Source organism: Microcaecilia unicolor, chromosome 1, assembly GCF_901765095.1.
Source record: "Microcaecilia unicolor chromosome 1, aMicUni1.1, whole genome shotgun sequence".
NCBI classification, from domain to species: Eukaryota; Metazoa; Chordata; class Amphibia; order Gymnophiona; family Siphonopidae; genus Microcaecilia; species Microcaecilia unicolor.
The window spans coordinates 280,889,920-280,909,544 of NC_044031.1; the positions used below are offsets into that span (position 1 = coordinate 280,889,920).

Here is a 19,625-nt window from a genome sequence, read left to right on the forward strand (position 1 = left end):
ATATAATTGAGGTCTATAAAATCTTGAGTGGTGTAGAACGGGCAGAAGTGAATTGATTTTTCACTCTTTCAAAAAGTAGAAAAAACGGGACACTCAATGAAATTGCACAGAAATACTTTTAAAACAAATAGGAGGAAATATTTTTTCACTCAAAGAATAGTTCAGCTCTGGAACTCGCTGGCGGAGGATGTGGTAACAGCGGTTACCATATCTGGGTTTTAAAAGGTTTGGACAAGTTCCTGGAGGAAAAAAGTCCATAGTCAGTTATTGAGATGGACATGGAGAAAGCTACTGCTTGTCACGGGATTGGTAGTATGGAATGTTGCTACTAATTGGTTTTCTGCCAGGTTCTTGTGACCTGGTTTGGCCACTGTTGGAAGCAGGATACGGCTAGATGGACCACTGGTCTGACCCAGTATGGCTATTCTTATGTTTACGAAGGACCATCATTTTAACTGCATGTATAAGGCCTATCCATGAAACGTTCAAGCCCTTCCACCGCTCTAAGTCTGCTAGAATTTCCTGCACCCAAGGGGGGAAATTAACACTATAAAGTGTCGAGTTAAGCTAACCCACAGGTACCAGATATAGTAAGATGCACACCAAAACGGAAAACAGGCTTGCAGCCGGGCCACCTGGTGGTCCAGAAGGGTAAACATTCAGGATCTTCAAATTGCTGATGTTAACTTTAAACCCTGAGACACAACAATACCCCTGCAGCTCCTCAACCACCCCAGTCAGGGAGGCCTTCAAATCCATCAGGGCCAACAGGACATCATCCGCAAAAAGCATAATTTTAGAGTCAACAGGGCTGTGACAGAGGCCTTTAACAGCCAGCTGCGTCAGAATCTTACTAGTCAAGGGCTCAGTGGCCAAGGCAAAAAGCAAGGGGAACAGAGCGCACCCCTGCCTCGTACCCTGATGTAGCACACAGGAGGGAGAGTGTTGCTCATTAATTCAAACTGAGGCTCAAATGTTGGCAATAAATAAGACATAGCCAGTGAAGAAAGTGCCCTCCTATTCTCACCCATTCCAGAATCAAAAACAAAAATGGCCAGTGTACCGGGCCAAATGCTTTCTCGGCGTTTAGCAAAAGCAAGCACATAGGAACCGCTTGAGACCAATCACTATAGATAAGGTGTAGGGTCCACCACACATTTATCAAAGGTTTGGCGACCATGAACGAAACCAGCCCGATCTTCATGAACTAAGACAGGCAGTAAGCACTGGAGCCAGTTGGCAAGATCTTAGTGAAAATGTTATAATCAGAGCCAAGCAGAAAAATGGGGCGATACGAACTGCAAAAATGGGGGTCCTTGCCAGGCTTAGGCAATACCATGATGGCAGCCAAATTCCAGATCTCTGGCAACGGCTCCCCCTCTTCAAAAGAGTTAAACACATGCAAAAACACTGGAGCTAAAATCGCACTAAAACATTTATAAAATTTATTAGGAAAGCTATCCGGGCCTGGTGCCTTACAGTTGGGCAGAGCCCAAATCGCTTGATGAATCTCATCAATGTTGACTGGCTTGGAGACGGCCTGCCGATCAAGCTCAGAAAGCTCGGGCAACACTACCCCCGCCAGATAGGAGAAACCATTTGCCTCCATCGACTGTATATCAGAAATATATAACGTCTAATAGGAGCTAACAAACATCTCCTGCACAGCCGACGGATCCATATAAAGTGCCACCTGATCATCCTGGAGACACAAAATGTGGGTGTGAGTCACTTGCTGCTTAAGCTTACAGACAAGAAGCCGAATGGACTTGTTGCCAAACTCAAAATAACCGTTGCAAACCCGCAAGAGCTGCTCTGAGATGTCGGCCAATTGAAGGTCATTAAACTCCAGCTGAAGCTGACAGGCTTGTTCTTTCAAGTGTGACTGCCCACCCCCCTTGTCGAGATTGACGCTCCAGACTAGTTATGCGGGACCTAAGTGCCCCTTTCTTAGCGAAGCAAATTTTATGTGAGTGAGCCTGCAGGGAAATAAAGGTGACCACGCATGACTGCTGCCTTAAGGTCTTCCCAGAGGATGCCAGGAGACACCGCCCCTGTATCAATGAACTGCAGATAATCAAACAAATGGCATTCTAGTTGGGTAATATTACTTACATCAGATAGCAACGCATCATTCAAATGCCACAGCGGAGCGCCCCGTCACACCATAGTGAGTCGCAGAGTGAGCAAGACAGGAGCATGGTCAGACCAGGTACGAGTCACGATTTGATGAGACTGAGCAAGTCGGAGAAGAGAAGCATCCCCCACCAAAAAATAATGTGGGATTAAGTCTAATAGACTGCTGAATAATAGGTATAATCCCTAACCACAGGGTATGGTCTGCTGCCATAGATCCAGCAGTTGCCATCTAGCTATGAAGTTATGCAAGACATCCCGATCACTCTGGGCATAATGCACAGAGGGAGCTGAGTTAATCCAGCATTGGGTATAATGTAAGGTTAAAGTCTCCACCCACCAGCAAGGAACCCTCACCATGGCAGAGAAGGTGGTCCAAGCATCCGAGGAAGTCCCTATGATCAGCATTGGGAGCATAAATATTTATGATTGTATAAAGCTGGCCATCAATGAAAAGTATTAAAAGCAAATATCTATACCCCCCTCGATCTCGAATGACCTTATGCACCTGCCAGGGCCAGGAAGCCTTAAGCGCAATCAACACCCCTCTAGTCTTAGAGTTAACTGAAGGAGGGAACTGCCGATGGTGGCATAGCTGCTCTTGGACTGGCTTAAGGTGCATCTCCTGAATCAAAGCTATGTCAACATTACGACGGAACAACTACTGAAATAGGAGCTGTCGCTTCATTGGTATATTCAATTCCCTTTCATGGAGGAGCATCAGAGACACATCACCCATGTACACAATACCTAACGAAATGTTGTGACACTCCTACTCCCCTCCATACATATAGCCATCCACTCTCCTCACACTCTACCACCATTCGTACCATATCCCAAACAACCCAATCCCCCCACCCATTCCAACCTCCTCTCATCAATCTGGAGCATCCCCAACACAGCACAGGGAGCATCAGCTTGAGAAAGTGTGCCCCAATAACCCACCCAATTAAAAAGATAACAGGAAAACCAGAAAGCCAAAAGGAAAAAAAACCAGCAGCAACCAATAGGCTCCAGCTCACATTAACCCAACAAAGAGCCCCCTGTGTGGGAGGTAGAGTTCAGGTAATACATTGAGTGCCATATGGCTGGTGTAGTCAGCTAAAGTGGGCAGAATGGCCAGCAGATTGCACACCACCAGATAAGCAAGAAGTCATACCTGCCTGTCACATTCAGAAGAGCTTGCTATCAGACTGCTGATGTTGTAGGCGTTTGTGTCTCTTCACCACCCGCTGCCATTTAGGGTAGTTCTTCACTGCTGAGAAGGGCTGCCCAGAAGAAGGAGGTGCATCAGTGGTGGACTACTCAGGAAAACTTTCTCTTGCTTCCGGCCAAGGTCCAAACCTGGTGCAAGCAGCCAGTTTTGCAAAAAGAAGCGCAAATGGGTGCCTCCATTTGTACTTAATCCCTGGTCATGCAACCAAGCTGTAAATGGCCGCAAATCTGCACGGCACTTGAGAGCAGCCCCGTTTAGATCCTGATAAACTTCCACAGAATAGGAATCCCACTGAAAGTTAGTAGCCAGCTGGGCAGCTTTAAGAATATGTTCTTTGATCTTGTAATCACAAAAGCAAGCCACAATATCTTTAGACTGGTTGTTTCTAGGGCTGCCGGTTCCAGGAGAATGATGGCAGGTGTTGATGCCCCTGTAAAAGTCGTTGGTGAGGCCCCACCTGGAGTATTGTGTTCAGTTTTGGAGGCCATATCTTGCTAAGGATGTAAAAAGAATTGAAGCGGTGCAAAGAAAAGCTACGAGAATGGTATGGGATTTACGTTACAAAACGTATGAGGAGAGACTTGCTGAACTAAACATGTATACTCTGGAGGAAAGGAGAAACAGGGGTGATATGATACAGACGTTCAAATATTTGAAAGGTATTAATCCGCAAATGAACCTTTTCAGGAGGTGCGAAGGTGGTAGAACGAGAGGACATGAAATGAGATTGAAGGGGGGCAGACTCAAGAAAAATGTCAGGAAGTATTTTTTCACGGAGAGAGTAGTGGATGCTTGGAATGCCCTCCCGCGGGAGGTGGTGGAAATGAAAACGGTAATGGAATTCAAACATGCGTGGGATAAGCATAAAGGAATCCTGTGCAGAAGGAATGGATCCTCAGGAGCTTAGTCGAGATCGGGAGGCGGGGCAGGTGGTTGGGAGGTGGGGATAGTGCTGGGCAGACTTATACGGTCTGTGCCAGAGCCGGTGGTGGGAGGCGGGGCTGGTGGTTGGGAGGAGGGGATAGTGCTGGGCAGACTTATACGGTCTGTGCCCTGAAGAGCACAGGTACAAATCAAAGTAGGGTATACACAAAAAGTAGCACATATGAGTTATCTTGTTGGGCAGACTGGATGGACCGTGCAGGTCTTTTTCTGCCGTCATCTACTATGTTACTATATGTTATCCTGGTCTAACCCTCTGAGAGCAAGGAGCTAGCAATCTGCTAAACTACTAATTCACTGTCCACATAGGTGGAAGTTTCAGGCAAGCCCTGAAACCGGAGGTTCCGGTGCTGGCTCTGGATTTCCAGATCCTCCAACTTGTCGAGAATCTGTTGTGGGCCGATGCATACATCCACAACTTGCCAATCAAGTGAGCCCAGGGCTTCCATGTGGTTCTCAAGCCTCCCCTCCGCCTAGTCCATCCGGTATCCCAGCTTCAGTATCTCCCCTCGCAAGTCGGCCTCCAGCGCCGCCATCTCACTGCGTACTGCTTTTAAGTCTGACTTGATTTCCTGGAGCCAGCCCTTAAGTTCACCAAGGGGGGGTCTTGCGAGGCCGCAGCCCCGAAAAGACAGTTAGATGCCAAGCAAATAAACCTCTATTAAGTCAACCTGTACATTACTTGGATGACTAATCTCTTCTGTTTTATATATATATATATATATATATATATATAATTTTTTCTGAATCCAATACTGTAAACAGTGTCATTCAATGTGTTCAGAGAGATGGCGTTTGCCTTTTTCCTCCATCCAAGCACTCTCCACTTATCCCCTATCTTTCAGTTTCTTCTCCTTACTGCTGTCTCTTTTGTTTTTTAAATTTTATATTTAAAGATTTGTAATTACATTCAAATCAAGTAAATACTTGTAGAGAAAAAGTTTTGAACACAAGAAAACCGGGGAAAAATATAACAATCCAGAAACCTCTATATACATCCAGTCCTCAAGTGTACAGCAAGCAAACAAAATCATAAAGAAACAAAGTACAAATAATAGGAAATCCACATAATATTACAATTACACCCAGTAAGTTAAATTAACATCTGCTTCCATCCTGATGCTAGGAGAAACCCTTCCAAGTGAGACCAGACAATCTTAAATTACTAATAAAGAAAGATGTTATCACTTCAAAAATATATTTCATAGATCTAAACTTAACACATTTTTACATGGATATTAAAAAAAAGTAATAGTAATGCACCTAACTGCAAGCCTCCTGGTTGAAACAACAAAAGTTGCTTCCTCCTTCTCTGCATCTTTCCAGCTTCACTGTGTCCAGAGGGGCAGAGAGGTTAATTAGTATTGTTTGACACACTCAATTATTCTGAAATTCTGATATCTGACAGATACTTTCATTAAATCCTGCCCAAAGGATTTAATACACTCAGCATGTTCTTACTTTTTTTTTTTTTTTTAATTTAAACTGGTAACCTGTGGGCTCAGCGCTAGAGCTTCTCATACAGAACCCAATCATCTCAGGCCACAGTGGAAGAGAAAAAGGAGAGCTGAAGGCAAAACCAAATCCAGGGCTTCTGTTTGCTGAATCAAAAGAGATAAGCCACTATCAATGGTATCTCCAATCACCAAGTTCTTTGTTCCTCCATAGACAGCATTTCACACCAGCACATCTGCAACTTATTCCCACTGAGCTACTGTTGCATAGGGTTCTGCGCCAGCCTCAAACTCTCCCGCAGCTAAGATGTGGTTGCCTGCATTTCCACTAAAACTTTTAACATTTTAGAATAACTATTCTGTCAATTTAGCAGTACCAAAACACAGCTGAATCAGACCAGCACCAGTCGAAAACCTGGTGGCATGTTTTACTTGTTACATTTTTAGCAACAAAGGACTCTGTGCTTATACAAGCTGATGCACGCCTCCACCTTCTCTTACATGAGCATGCAGCTATGGAATGCATTACCCACAGACCTGAAAACAAACGACGACAGAACCATCTTTCGCAAATCTCTGAAGACATACTTCATCAACAAGGCCTACAATGAGAACCTATAACCTCACTAATCCACATCACCAACCCATTCAGTTATGAAAGCCCACCTTCTATAATTACCCTAATATATCCCTCCCTTCCTCCCTCTTCCCTTAATTAATCTCTACACAATACTAACTGTACCTGATATATTGGAATAACTATATTTACAATACAATGTAAGCCACATTGAGCCTGCAAATAGGTGGGAAAATGTGGGATACAAATGCAAATAAATAAATAAATAAATAAATAAATTGAATACCCTCTTAAACTCCATCTTGTTCTGGCCTACTACCACCCAGTCTTCAGTCAAATATCAATAACATCACTCTATGAAAACAGGCACAACATTAAAAAAAACCAAAAAACATAAAAACACCTTATTATCAACTGTGAGATGGTTTCTCTCTGGGGAATATGCATCAGCTCAGTTAGCTGCAGAGAGAATGACAGCTTCAGTGTAAGAACAGCATAGAGAGCCTTCAAAAGAAAGTATTCAAGCAATGCATAAGGCAAATGAGCAGAATAAAAGCAAGAATTTGCTCAAGCTTTTACCTAACTATATCCATTCCCATACTCTATACTTAATTCCATTGTGGGACTTGGGTATAACAGGAGTAGCAGCCCACCATCCAAATCAAGAAGTAGCAGAAATCCCATGACCTTACTTTGACTTCCTCTGCTTGAGTGCTTACATGATACGTATAGCCAGATCTTTTTCCGTCACTACAATTACATTCTTATTCCAGATAACAATGACCTTTGAAACCTTGGGAAAGGGTTCCCTGCACACTATTCTTCAGCCAACCCTATTGCCCTCAAAATTTGCCACAGTAATAGCAGCCTTTCCCCTCAGTGTGTTCCTTCCACAGCATACCAAACCCTAGACAGCTTCACTGAGGAATATGCTCAAACTGGAATCTACAGTGTTATGGCCTCAGCAAAACAGGAAGGCCCACATTCATATTTCTAAGTAATTTAACCCTATCTGCTATGACAATGAACAAGCTCTGATCTAATATTAGTTGTCCAAAAACACAATTAAAGGGAAGGCCACCTTCACAAGTCTAAGTAGCTGTTTGTCCAAGTGATCTAAAACCTATCTAATTGAGCACAATATCAGATTCAAGCACTCTGTGAGATGCCTTTTCTTGACTGCTGTTGGAAGTTTCATTGTCAAGGATCTGAAAATACCTGCCATGTACTGTATTCCTGTTCTGACCTTAATTACAGTCCTCTCATTTTCCTCTTTCCCAACCGCCCCCCCCCCCTTCCCAATGCAACTCTTTCTCTTCCCTTTCTAATTCCCCCTATCTCCCCCCTACCCATATACATCCCTCTCCTTCTAACCTTGTTACACATCATAGTCTCTTCATCTATGCCCCAACTGGAGCAGAAGAGACCACCTTCTCATGGTCTCATTTAACTTTGCCTGCCATACATGAAAACCCATTTGCTCCAGGCAAGTAGATTTTCAAAACCTTGTTTGCAGTACTGGAACAGCAGCAATGCCAAAAGGCCCTTAGTGTGGGAACTAGGAATTTTTTTACATCACAGACTATTTTGCTGCTGATACAACAAGGATGTTCCCACAGGCAGTAAAGAACCCTCTTCAACATAAACCAGTGATATTGAATGTGCTCAACACTAATTAATATTTCAGTACAGTCCACACTTTTTTGTTTGTCCAGAAAATAAAGTACTTCCAGTTGTGGACATGGAGTTCCCTGTAACTTAACACCAGCCACAAGGTCTGTGATTTCCATAATTTAAAAAAGCAAAACAAAAAAAAAAGTAACAAAAATAACAGCAGCAGCAGCTTCCTAAACCGATGCAAAGTGATGTACAGTATATCGATTAAAGTGTAAGCGAATAGGAAAATAATCTCCAATGAGTACAGGAGTGAGTTTTCCTAGAAAAGGAATGGTTCTCAACCCAGCAGCCTCCTCTTCTGGGCTTTCTCTGTTACTCACCTCTGTAGGCATGGGTTGCGGCACAGCGGGTTCTTCTTTTGTGACCAGGGTGCGAGACATGTTGGTCAGGGCCTTTGAACGAATAGGAGAAAGTGGACGGGGACTTGGAAGTGGAGGTGCAGGAGCCATGTAGGTATCGTTCTGTACCACTTTGGTAAGAGGTACAGTCTTTGCTATGGAGAACCTGGAACCACTCATTCCTGGCTAAATGATTCAAATTAAAAGACAGAATGTGTAAGACATTAATATTAAGTGCAGACACAGACATCCAAGCCTACTTTTCTCTCTGATATTCCTCATGTTCTCTTTTTTTAGTTGTACTTCATTTCTTAAAGTTTTATATCTTTACAAACTGAACTATATATTTTATGACCAATTTATGAGTAAGAAAGGTTATTGTAGCAACCCATTTATTGAAAATGCTGATTGAAGTCAATACTTAAAACGATTTATGCAGTTGGTTTTTTTAATTGAATTCAGGGCCGGCATACATATCATTTGAAGCCAATTCGATATCTAGGCTAAGGTTGCACATTTAAGAAGAAGAAAAGAGGAGGGCCAAAAGGCATTTTAGGGAGCATGGCCAACTCAGTTCAGACCCTTTTTGATCAGAAACCACTCTGTATTCTACCTCATGCACTTGTTCTAAACCACCTGACTTTTGGGTTGTAGATATAAGACGGCTGCTAACCTCATTACTGTTGTCACAAAATGGGATCATGCTACTTTATTTCTTAAAGATAAACAATGGTTACCCATCTCGTGCAGAATTCCCTCCAAAATTCTAAGCCTAGGGCTCAAGATATACTATATAGGATTTCCATTATTTCTATCACATCTTTGGATCCCTTATTCATCTTCTAGAGTTCTTAGATCCACCCAACAAAATCTATTGGTAACTCCTTCACATCGACAAAATAGCATTCTTTATAAGGTCTATTCTATCTTCAGCGTTACATATAAGGTTTGAAACTTCATTTCAGAAATTTAAGAATGGCCTGAAAACATATTTCTTTGAAACATTTTTAATGCATAATACCTATATCACCCTCCTTTAGAGCTGCAGAAGGATGGGGGGGCCCTGGATCTGAGGCTTAAGGCAGATTTTATTTCATTTACCTTTTCTATCTTGACTGTCCCTTATAAACCATGTATATTTCTTTTCTCTGCTTTTTCTATTATTTTTTTCTCTCCCTTTGCTTATTATGTAATTTTTAAAATTGTTAATTAAGCTTAAACCTTTAGAAAGCAACTAAAGGTTTTCCTCACTTTGCTGACAATAGCCTTCTGGGGCAGAGAAGGCAAAGTTACTCACCTGTAGCAGGTGTTCTCCGAGGACAGCAGGCCAAGTATTCTCACAGCTGGGTGACATCATCCAATGGAATCCGGTGCAGATGCTGACTAGCGAAAAGGCGGCAGAATTTTCTAGTAGCATTCCACTGCATATGCGCTGGTGCCTTCCCATTTGACACATAAGCGCGGGTCCCTCAGTCATGTAAAATAGTTAAAGAATAGAACCAAGGGGAGGTGGGAGGGTATTTGAGAATACTTGGCCTGCAGTCCTCGGAGAACATCTGCTACAGGTGAGTAACTTCATTTTCTCTGAGGACAAGCAGGTCAGTTCTATTCTCACAGTTGGGAATCTCTAGCTACCAGGCTCACTGAAAACAACAATTCTAGGATAATAGGGACTCGAAAGATTGAGTCCTCAAAGTCAACTAACTTGAAACTATTTACATATTAGCTGTAAAGGTGCAGCCCAGAACTGAAGAAAACTGGGCTTAGGAGGTGGTGAAGTTAGAGTGGAGGAGTAGCCTAGTGCAGTGGACTTTGATCCTGGGGATTCCCACTGCAGCTCCTTGTGACTCTGGGCAATTAACCCTCCATTGACCCAGGTACAAATAAGTACCTGAATATACTATGTAAACCACTTTGAATGCAGTTGCAAAAACCACAGAAAGGCAGTAAAGCCACAGAAAAGTGGTATATCAAGTCCCATTCCCTTTCCCTTCTAGACACTGAACAAATTCTGCAGGATTGTCTGACTGAACCAGTTGCATGTCGGGTATCCTGCTCAAGGCAGTAATGAGATGTGAATATGTGAACAGAAGACTATGTTGCTCCTTTGCAAATCTCCTCTATGGAGGCTGACCACCTCAAGTGGGCTACCGACATGGCCATGACCCTGACATTATGAGCCTTGACATGACCCTCTAGAGTCAGCCCAGCCTGGGCATAAGTGAAGGAGATGTAATCTGCTAGCCAATTAGAAATTGTGTGTTTGCTGGTGGCTACCCTTATCCAGTTTGGGTCAAAAGAAACAAAAAGTTGGGTGGACTGTCTTTGGGCTCCTGATAGAAGGGTGAGGCTTACTTGCAATCTAAGGTATGCAGTACACTTTTACCAGGATAAGCGTGTGGTTTTGGGAAAAACACTGGCAGAATGATTGACTAAGAAGGAACTTGGACACTAGCATAGGAAGGAAATTAGGGTAGGTGTGGAGAACTACTCTATTGTGGTGAAACTTGGTGTAAGGTGGATTAGCTACAAGGACCTAAAGCTCATGGATCTGCAAGATGAAGTGACCGCCACCAAAAAGCGAATGCTACATACCTGTAGAAGGTATTCTCCGAGGACAGCAGGCTGATTGTTCTCACTGATGGGTGACGTCCTCGGCAGCCCCTCCAATCGGAATCTTCCTAGCAAAGTCCTTTGCTAGCTCTCGCGCGGCCGTCTTCCCGCCCGAAACCGGCTCGAGCCGGCCAGTCCAGTATGTAGCAAGACAATACACTTCAAGGGAAGACACAACTCCAAAGGGGAGGCGGGCGGGTTTGTGAGAACAATCAGCCTGCTGTCCTCGGAGAATACCTTCTACAGGTATGTAGCATTCGCTTTCTCCGAGGACAAGCAGGCTGCTTGTTCTCACTGATGGGGTATCCCTAGCTCCCAGGCTCACTCAAAACAACAACCAAGGTCAATTGGGCCTCGCAACGGCAAGGACATAACTGAGATTGACCTAAAAAATTTACCAACTAACTGAGAGTGCAGCCTGGAACAGAACAAACAGGGCCCTCGGGGGGTGGAGTTGGATCCTAAAGCCCAAACAGGTTCTGAAGAACTGACTGCCCGAACCGACTGTCGCGTCGGGTATCCTGCTGCAGACAGTAATGCGATGTGAATGTGTGGACAGATGACCACGTCGCAGCTTTGCAAATTTCTTCAATGGAGGCTGACTTCAAGTGGGCTACCGACGCAGCCATGGCTCTAACATTATGAGCCGTGACATGACCCTCAACAGCCAGCCCCGCCTGGGCGTAAGTGAAGGAAATGCAATCTGCTAGCCAATTGGATATGGTGCGTTTCCCTACAGCCACTCCCCTCCTATTGGGATCAAAAGAAACAAACAATTGGGCGGACTGTCTGTGGGGCTGTGTCCGCTCCAGGTAGAAGGCCAATGCTCTCTTGCAGTCCAATGTGTGCAGCTGACGTTCAGCAGGGCAGGAATGAGGACGGGGAAAGAATGTTGGCAAGACAATTGACTGGTTCAGATGGAACTCCGACACGACCTTTGGCAAGAACTTAGGGTGAGTGCGGAGGACTACTCTGTTATGATGAAATTTGGTGTAAGGGGCCTGGGCTACCAGGGCCTGAAGCTCACTGACCCTACGAGCTGAAGTAACTGCCACCAAGAAAATGACCTTCCAGGTCAAGTACTTCAGATGGCAGGAATTCAGTGGCTCAAAAGGAGATTTCATCAGCTGGGTGAGAACGACATTGAGATCCCATGACACTGTAGGAGGCTTGACAGGGGGCTTTGACAAAAGCAAACCTCTCATGAAGCGAACAACTAAAGGCTGTCCTGAGATCAGCTTACCTTCCACATGGTAATGGTATGCACTGATTGCGCTAAGGTGAACCCTTACAGAGTTGGTCTTGAGACCAGACTCAGACAAGTGCAGAAGGTATTCAAGCAGGGTCTGTGTAGGACAAGAGCGAGGAGCTAGGGCCTTGCTGTCACACCAGACGGCAAACCTCCTCCACAGAAAGAAGTAACTCCTCTTGGTGGAATCTTTCCTGGAAGCAAGCAAGACGCGGGAGACACCCTCTGACAGACCCAAAGAGGCAAAGTCTACGCTCTCAACATCCAGGCCGTGAGAGCCAGGGACCGGAGGCTGGGATGCAGAAGAGCCCCTTCGTTCTGCGTGATGAGGGTCGGAAAACACTCCAATCTCCACGGTTCTTCGGAGGATAACTCCAGAAGAAGAGGGAACCAGATGTGACGCGGCCAAAAAGGAGCAATCAGAATCATGGTGCCTCGGTCTTGCTTGAGTTTCAACAAAGTCTTTCCCACCAGAGGAATGGGAGGATAAGCATACAGCAGGCCCTCCCCCCAATCCAGGAGGAAGGCATCCGATGCTAGTCTGCCGGGGGCCTGAAGCCTGGAACAGAACTGAGGGACTTTGTGGTTCACTCGAGATGCGAAGAGATCCACCAAGGGGGTGCCCCACGCTTGGAAGATCTGGCGCACCACTCTGGAGTTGAGCGACCACTCGTGAGGTTGCATAATCCGGCTCAGTCTGTCGGCCAGACCGTTGTTTACGCCTGCCAGATATGTGGCCTGGAGAACCATGCCGAGACGGCGAGCCCAAAGCCACATGCTGACGGCTTCCTGACACAGAGGGCGAGATCCGGTGCCCCCCTGCTTGTTGACATAGTACATGGCAACCTGGTTGTCTGTCTGAATTTGGATAATTTGATGGGACAGCCGATCTCTGAAAGCCTTCAGAGCGTTCCAGATCGCTCGCAACTCCAGGAGATTGATCTGTAGACCGCGTTCCTGGAGGGACCAGCTTCCTTGGGTGTGAAGCCCATCGACATGAGCTCCCCATCCCAGGAGAGACGCATCCGTTGTCAGCACTTTTTGTGGCTGAGGAATTTGGAAAGGACGTCCCAGAGTCAAATTGGACCAGATTGTCCACCAATACAGGGATTCGAGAAAACTCGTGGACAGGTGGATCACGTCTTCTAGACCCCCAGCAGCCTGATACCACTGGGAGGCTAGGGTCCATTGAGCAGATCTCATGTGAAGACGGGCCATGGGAGTCACATGAACTGTGGAGGCCATGTGGCCCAGCAATCTCAACATCTGCCGAGCTGTGATCTGCTGGGACGCTCGCACCCGCGAGACGAGGGACAACAAGTTGTTGGCCCTTGTCTCTGGGAGATAGGCGCGAGCCGTCCGAGAATCCAGCAGAGCTCCTATGAATTCGAGTTTCTGCACTGGGAGAAGATGGGACTTTGGGTAATTTATTACAAACCCCAGTAGCTCCAGGAGGCGAATAGTCATCTGCATGGACTGCAGGGCTCCTGCCTCAGACGTGTTCTTCACCAGCCAATCGTCGAGATATGGGAACACGTGCACTCCCAGCCTGCGAAGTGCCGCTGCTACCACAGCTAGGCACTTTGTGAACAATCTGGGCGCAGAGGCGAGCCCAAAGGGTAGCACACAGTACTGGAAGTGGCGGGTGCCCAACTGAAATCGCAGATACTGTCTGTGAGCTGGCAGTATCGGGATGTGTGTGTAGGCATCCTTCAAGTCCAGAGAGCATAGCCAATCGTTTTGCTGAATCATGGGGAGAAGGGTGCCCAGGGAAAGCATCCTGAACTTTTCTTTTACGAGATATTTGTTCAGGGCCCTTAGGTCTAGGATGGGACGCATCCCCCCTGTTTTCTTTTCCACAAGGAAGTACCTGGAATAGAATCCCAGCCCTTCTTGCCCGGATGGCACGGGCTCGACCGCATTGGCGCTGAGAAGGGCGGAGAGTTCCTCTGCAAGTACCTGCTTGTGCTGGAAGCTGTAAGACTGAGCTCCCGGTGGACAATTTGGAGGTTTGGAGGCCAAATTGAGGGTGTATCCTTGCCGGACTATTTGCAGAACCCACTGATCGGAGGTTATGAGAGGCCACCTTTGGTGAAAAGCTTTCAACCTCCCTCCGACTGGCAGGTCGCCCGACACTGACACTTGGATGTCGGCTATGCTCTGCTGGAGCCAGTCAAAAGCTCGCCCCTTGCTTTTGCTGGGGAGCCGCGGGGCCTTGCTGAGGCGCACGCTGCTGACGAGAGCGAGCGCGCTGGGGCTTAGCCTGGGCCACAGGCTGTCGGGAAGGAGGATTGTACCTACGCTTACCAGAAGTATAGGGAACAGTCTTCCTTCCCCCGAAAAATCGTCTACCTGTAGAGGTAGAAGCTGAAGGCTGCCGGCGGGAGAACTTGTCGAATGCGGTGTCCCGCTGGTGGAGAGACTCTACCACCTGCTCGACTTTTTCTCCAAAAATGTTGTCCGCACGGCAAGGCGAGTCCGCAATCCGCTGCTGGATTCTATTCTCCAGGTCGGCGGCACGCAGCCATGAGAGCCTGCGCATCACCACACCTTGAGCAGCGGCCCTGGACACAACATCAAAAGTGTCATAAACTCCTCTGGCCAGGAATTTTCTGCACGCCTTCAGCTGCCTGACCACCTCCTGAAAAGGCTTGGCTTGCTCAGGGGGAAGAGCATCAACCAAGCCCGCCAACTGTCGCACATTATTCCGCATGTGTATGCTCGTGTAGAGCTGGTAAGACTGAATTTTGGCCACGAGCATAGAGGAATGGTAGGCCTTCCTCCCAAAGGAGTCTAAGGTTCTAGAGTCTTTGCCCGGGGGCGCCGAAGCATGCTCCCTAGAACTCTTAGCCTTCTTTAGGGCCAGATCCACAACTCCAGAGTCGTGAGGCAACTGAGTGCGCATCAGCTCTGGGTCCCCATGGATCCGGTACTGGGACTCGATCTTCTTGGGGATGTGGGGATTAGTTAAAGGCTTGGTCCAGTTCGCCAGCAATGTCTTTTTGAGGACATGGTGCAGGGGAACAGTGGACGCTTCCTTAGGTGGAGAAGGATAGTCCAGGAGCTCAAACATTTCAGCCCTGGGCTCGTCCTCCACAACCACCGGGAAGGGGATGGCCGTAGACATCTCCCGGACAAAGGAAGCAAAAGACAGACTCTCGGGAGGAGAAAGCTGCCTTTCAGGAGAGGGAGTGGGATCAGAAGGAAGACCCTCAGACTCCTCGTCAGAGAAATATCTGGGATCTTCTTCTTCTTCCCACGAGGCCTCACCCTCGGTGTCAGACACAAGTTCACGGACCTGCGTCTGCAACCGCGCCCGGCTCGACTCCGTGGAGCCACGTCCACGATGGGGGCGTCGAGAGGTAGACTCCCTCGCCCGCATCGGCGAAGCTCCCTCCGCCGACGTAGTCGGGGAGACCTCCTGGGAGGTGGCCGCAGTCGGCACCGCACGCGGTACCGACGTCGGGGACCTCACCCCGGGCGATGGGCCAGCCGGCGCCATGCTCGACGGTACCGGAGGCGCAACCACCGCCGGTACCGGAGGGGTAGGGCGCAACAGCTCTCCCAGAATCTCTGGGAGAACGGCCCGGAGGCTCTCGTTCAGAGCGGCTGCAGAGAAAGGCATGGAGGTCGATGCAGGCGTCGACGTCAGAACCTGTTCCGGGCGTGGAGGCTGTTCCGGGCTGTCCAGAGTGGAGCGCATCGACACCTCTTGAACAGAGGGTGAGCGGTCCTCTCGGTGCCGATGCCTGCTGGGTGCCGACTCCCTCGGCGACCCAGAGCTCTCGGTGCCGACGCGGGAAGGGGACCGGTGTCGATGCTTCTTCGACTTCTTCCGAAGCATGTCACCGGAGCTTCCCGGCACCGACGAGGAGGACGTAGAATCCATCCGTCGCTTCCTCGGGGCCGAGACCGAAGAGGGTCGATCTCGGGGGGGCTGTACCGCAGGAGCCCTCAGGGTAGGAGGAGACCCACCCGAGGGCTCACCGCCACCAGCAGGGGAAAGGACAGCCCTCACCTGCACTCCACTCGATGCACCACCGTCCGACGACATCAGGAGACGAGGTCCCAGTACCACCGACGTCGATGCAGCTATCCGATGTCTCGGCGCCGATGCAGAGGGCCGATGCCTCGATGCACTCGATGCACTGGCAGCCAAGGATGAAGGTCTGGACGCTGATGACGTCGATGCACACGATGACCCCGGTGCCGATGCCGACGAAGCGCCCGAGAACAAAACGTTCCACTGGGCCAATCTCGCTACTTGAGTCCGCCTCTGTAACAGGGAACACAGACTACAGTTCTGGGGACGGTGCTCGGCCCCCAGACACTGAAGACACGAAGAGTGCCTATCAGTGAGTGAGATTACCCGGGCGCACTGGGTGCACTTCTTGAAGCCGCTGGAAGGCTTCGATGTCATGGGCGGAAAAATCACGCCGGCGAAGTCAAAATCCGAAATGACGAATTTGGAGCACCAAAACTTTAAGGGAGAAAAAATCTCGACCGAGGCCGAAAAGAGGCCTACCCCGACGTCGAAAGAAAACTTACCGGGGCAAAACTGGAAGTACGGGAAGGGGAAAATGAAACCCAAGGGGGTTTTCGGAGCACTTCCCGACAGCTAGAAAACTTTTCCGAAGAAAAAAACACGTCAATAAAACACGGACGCGCGAGGTCGACTCTCCGGGGCTCGACACGACAAAAAACACAGCCGTACCGAGTGCGGACGAAAGAAGACTGGCCGGCTCGAGCCGGTTTCGGGCGGGAAGACGGCCGCGCATGCGCGGTGCGCGCGGGCGCGCGAGAGCTAGCAAAGGACTTTGCTAGGAAGATTCCGATTGGAGGGGCTGCCGAGGACGTCACCCATCAGTGAGAACAAGCAGCCTGCTTGTCCTCGGAGAAACATAACTTTCCAGGTCAAATATTTCAGATGACAGGAATCAAGCGGCTCAAAAGGAGCTTTCACAGGGGGCTCTGTCAATAGCAAAGCTCTCATGAAGCCAACAACTACTAGAGGATATACAGAGATGGGCTTACCTCCTACAGGGAGATAAGCCCTAACTGCACTGAGATGAACCATTACAGAGTTTGTTTTCAAAACAGACTCAGATAGGTACAGGAGGTATTCAAGCAGTTTTTGTGTAGGGTAAGTGAGAGGATCTAAGGTTTTGCCCTCACACTAGATGGCAAACCTCCTCCACTAAAATAAGTAACATCTTGTAGTGGAGTCTAAGATACGAGACAACTTCTGGCAAATCTAAGGATTCAAATTCTATGCTCTCAACATCCAAGCTGTGAGGGACAGGGTTTGGAGGCTGAAATGCAATATATCTAGAGTTTCAGAAGGCTTTTGATAAAGTTTCTCATGAGAGACTACTGAGAAAATTAAAGAGTCATGGGATAGGAGGCAAAGTTCTGGTGTGGATAACAAATTGGTTATTGGACAGAAAACAGAGAGTAGGATTAAATGGTAATTTCTCTCAATGGAGGAGGGTGAACAGTGGCGTGCCACAGGGATCTGTATTGGGATCAGTGCTATTTAACATATTTATAAATGATATGGAAATTGGAACGACAAGCGAGGTGATTAAATTTGCAGATGATACAAAACTATTCAAGGTTGTTAAAACACGTGCAGACTGTGAAACATTGCAGGAAGTCCTTAGGAAATTGGAAGACTGAACATCCAAATGGCAGATGAAATTTAATGTGGACAAATTAAAGGTGATGCACATTGGAAAGACTAATCCGAATCATAGTTACCTAATGCTAGGGTCCACCTTGAGGGGCAGCACTCAAGAAAAAGATCTAGGTGTCATTGTAGATAATACGCTGAAATCTTCTGCTCAGTGTGTGGCAGCGGCCAAAAAAGCAAACAGGATGCTAGGAATTATTAGAAAAGGGGTGGTGAATAAGACCATACTATAATGCCTTGTATTGCTTCATGATGTGACTGCACATTGAGTACTGCGTTTAGTTATAGCAGAATTAGAAAAGGTTCAAAGAAGGGCGATCAAAATGGTAAAGGGGATAGAACTCCTCTCATATGAGGAAAGGCTAAAGAGGTTAGGGCTCTTTAGCTTGGAAAAGAGACGGATGACGGGAGATATGATTGAGGTCTACAAAATCCTGAGTGGTGTTGATTTTTTACTCGTTCCCAAAGTACAAAGACTAAGGGACACTCAAGGAAGTTACATGGAAATACTTTTAAAATAAATAGGAGGAAATAGTTTTTCATTCAATGAATAGTTAAACTCTGGAACTCTTTGCTGAGGATGTAGTAATAGCAGTTAGCGAATCTGGGTTTAAAAAAAGGTTTGGACAAATTCCTGGAGGAAAAGTCCACAGGCTGCTATTGAGGCAGGCATGGGGAAGCTACTGCTTGCCCCGGGATTGGTAGCATGGAATGTTGCTGCTAATTGGGTTTCTGCCAGGTTCTTGTGACCTGGCCACTGTTTGGAAAACAGGATACTGGGCTAGATGGACCATTGGTCTGACCCAGTATGGCTACTCTTAAGTTCTTATGATCCCTTGTTCTGCATAGTGAGGGTCAGAAAATATTCCAATCTCAATGGATCTCCAGAAGAAGAGGAAACCAGATCTGCCTCAGCCAATAAGGGGCAATTAGAATCATAGTTCCCTGATCTTGCTTGAGTTTCAGCAAAGTCTTCTCTATGAGAGGTATTGGAGGATATGCATACAGAAGACCTCACCTCAATGTAGGAGAAAGGCATCCAACGCTAGTCTGCCATATGACCTGAGCCTGGAACAGAACTGGGGGACTTTGTTGTTGAGATGAGTGGCAAAAAGATCCACCGAGGGGGTGCCCCACTCTCGGGAGAGCTTGCGGGCTACACCCATGTTGAGAGACTACTTGTGAGTTCAAAATGAGGTCGGTGCTCTGGCCTACGCAGGCCTAGCAACTCGTGAAAAAGAAAGGAAACTTGAAGAACTAAAAATACTTAAAAAAAAAAATTAAAGGGTAACAGAATAACATAAAGAGGAAGGAGATAATAACTACGAAAGAGACTAAAATATCTGAATGGGAAGGCACTGTTAAGCAGAGAAAAAAAAACGCACAGAGAACACGGTGATGTATCCTCCCTGCTCCGCGGAAAAACAAAGACTGAGGGACTTCCGCTCACACGTTGGACAGGAAGGCACCAGCGTATGGTGGGACTCTGCTAGAAATTTCTACGTTCATCTTGCTAATCAGTGTCTGAACTGGGCTCTGTCAGATGATGTCACTCAGCTATGAGACAACAACTGGTCTGCTTGTCCTCAGAAAACCTTTGACAAATTTGAGAGGTTTCCTTTTATTTCTTTCTTATACTTCCTGCTTATTTTAGATCACTGTAAACAAAATGCTTTCTTTTGCCATTATTTGTACTATAAACCACCCAAAATATCCGTTTCAGATTCTTGG

The 19,625-nt window shown here is 47.1% G+C and overlaps 1 protein-coding gene across 1 annotated transcript in view; it reads right to left on the reverse strand.

Annotated features, from left to right (window-relative positions):
• POLDIP3 (DNA polymerase delta interacting protein 3) overlaps positions 1-19,625 on the reverse strand; it is a 70,415-nt gene that overhangs the window by 11,676 nt on the left and 39,114 nt on the right. Inside the window, exon 5 of the mRNA XM_030207067.1 lies at positions 8,323-8,526. Within this exon, the coding sequence (XP_030062927.1) occupies positions 8,323-8,526 (204 nt within the window). The remainder of the gene's footprint in view (positions 1-8,322; positions 8,527-19,625) is intronic.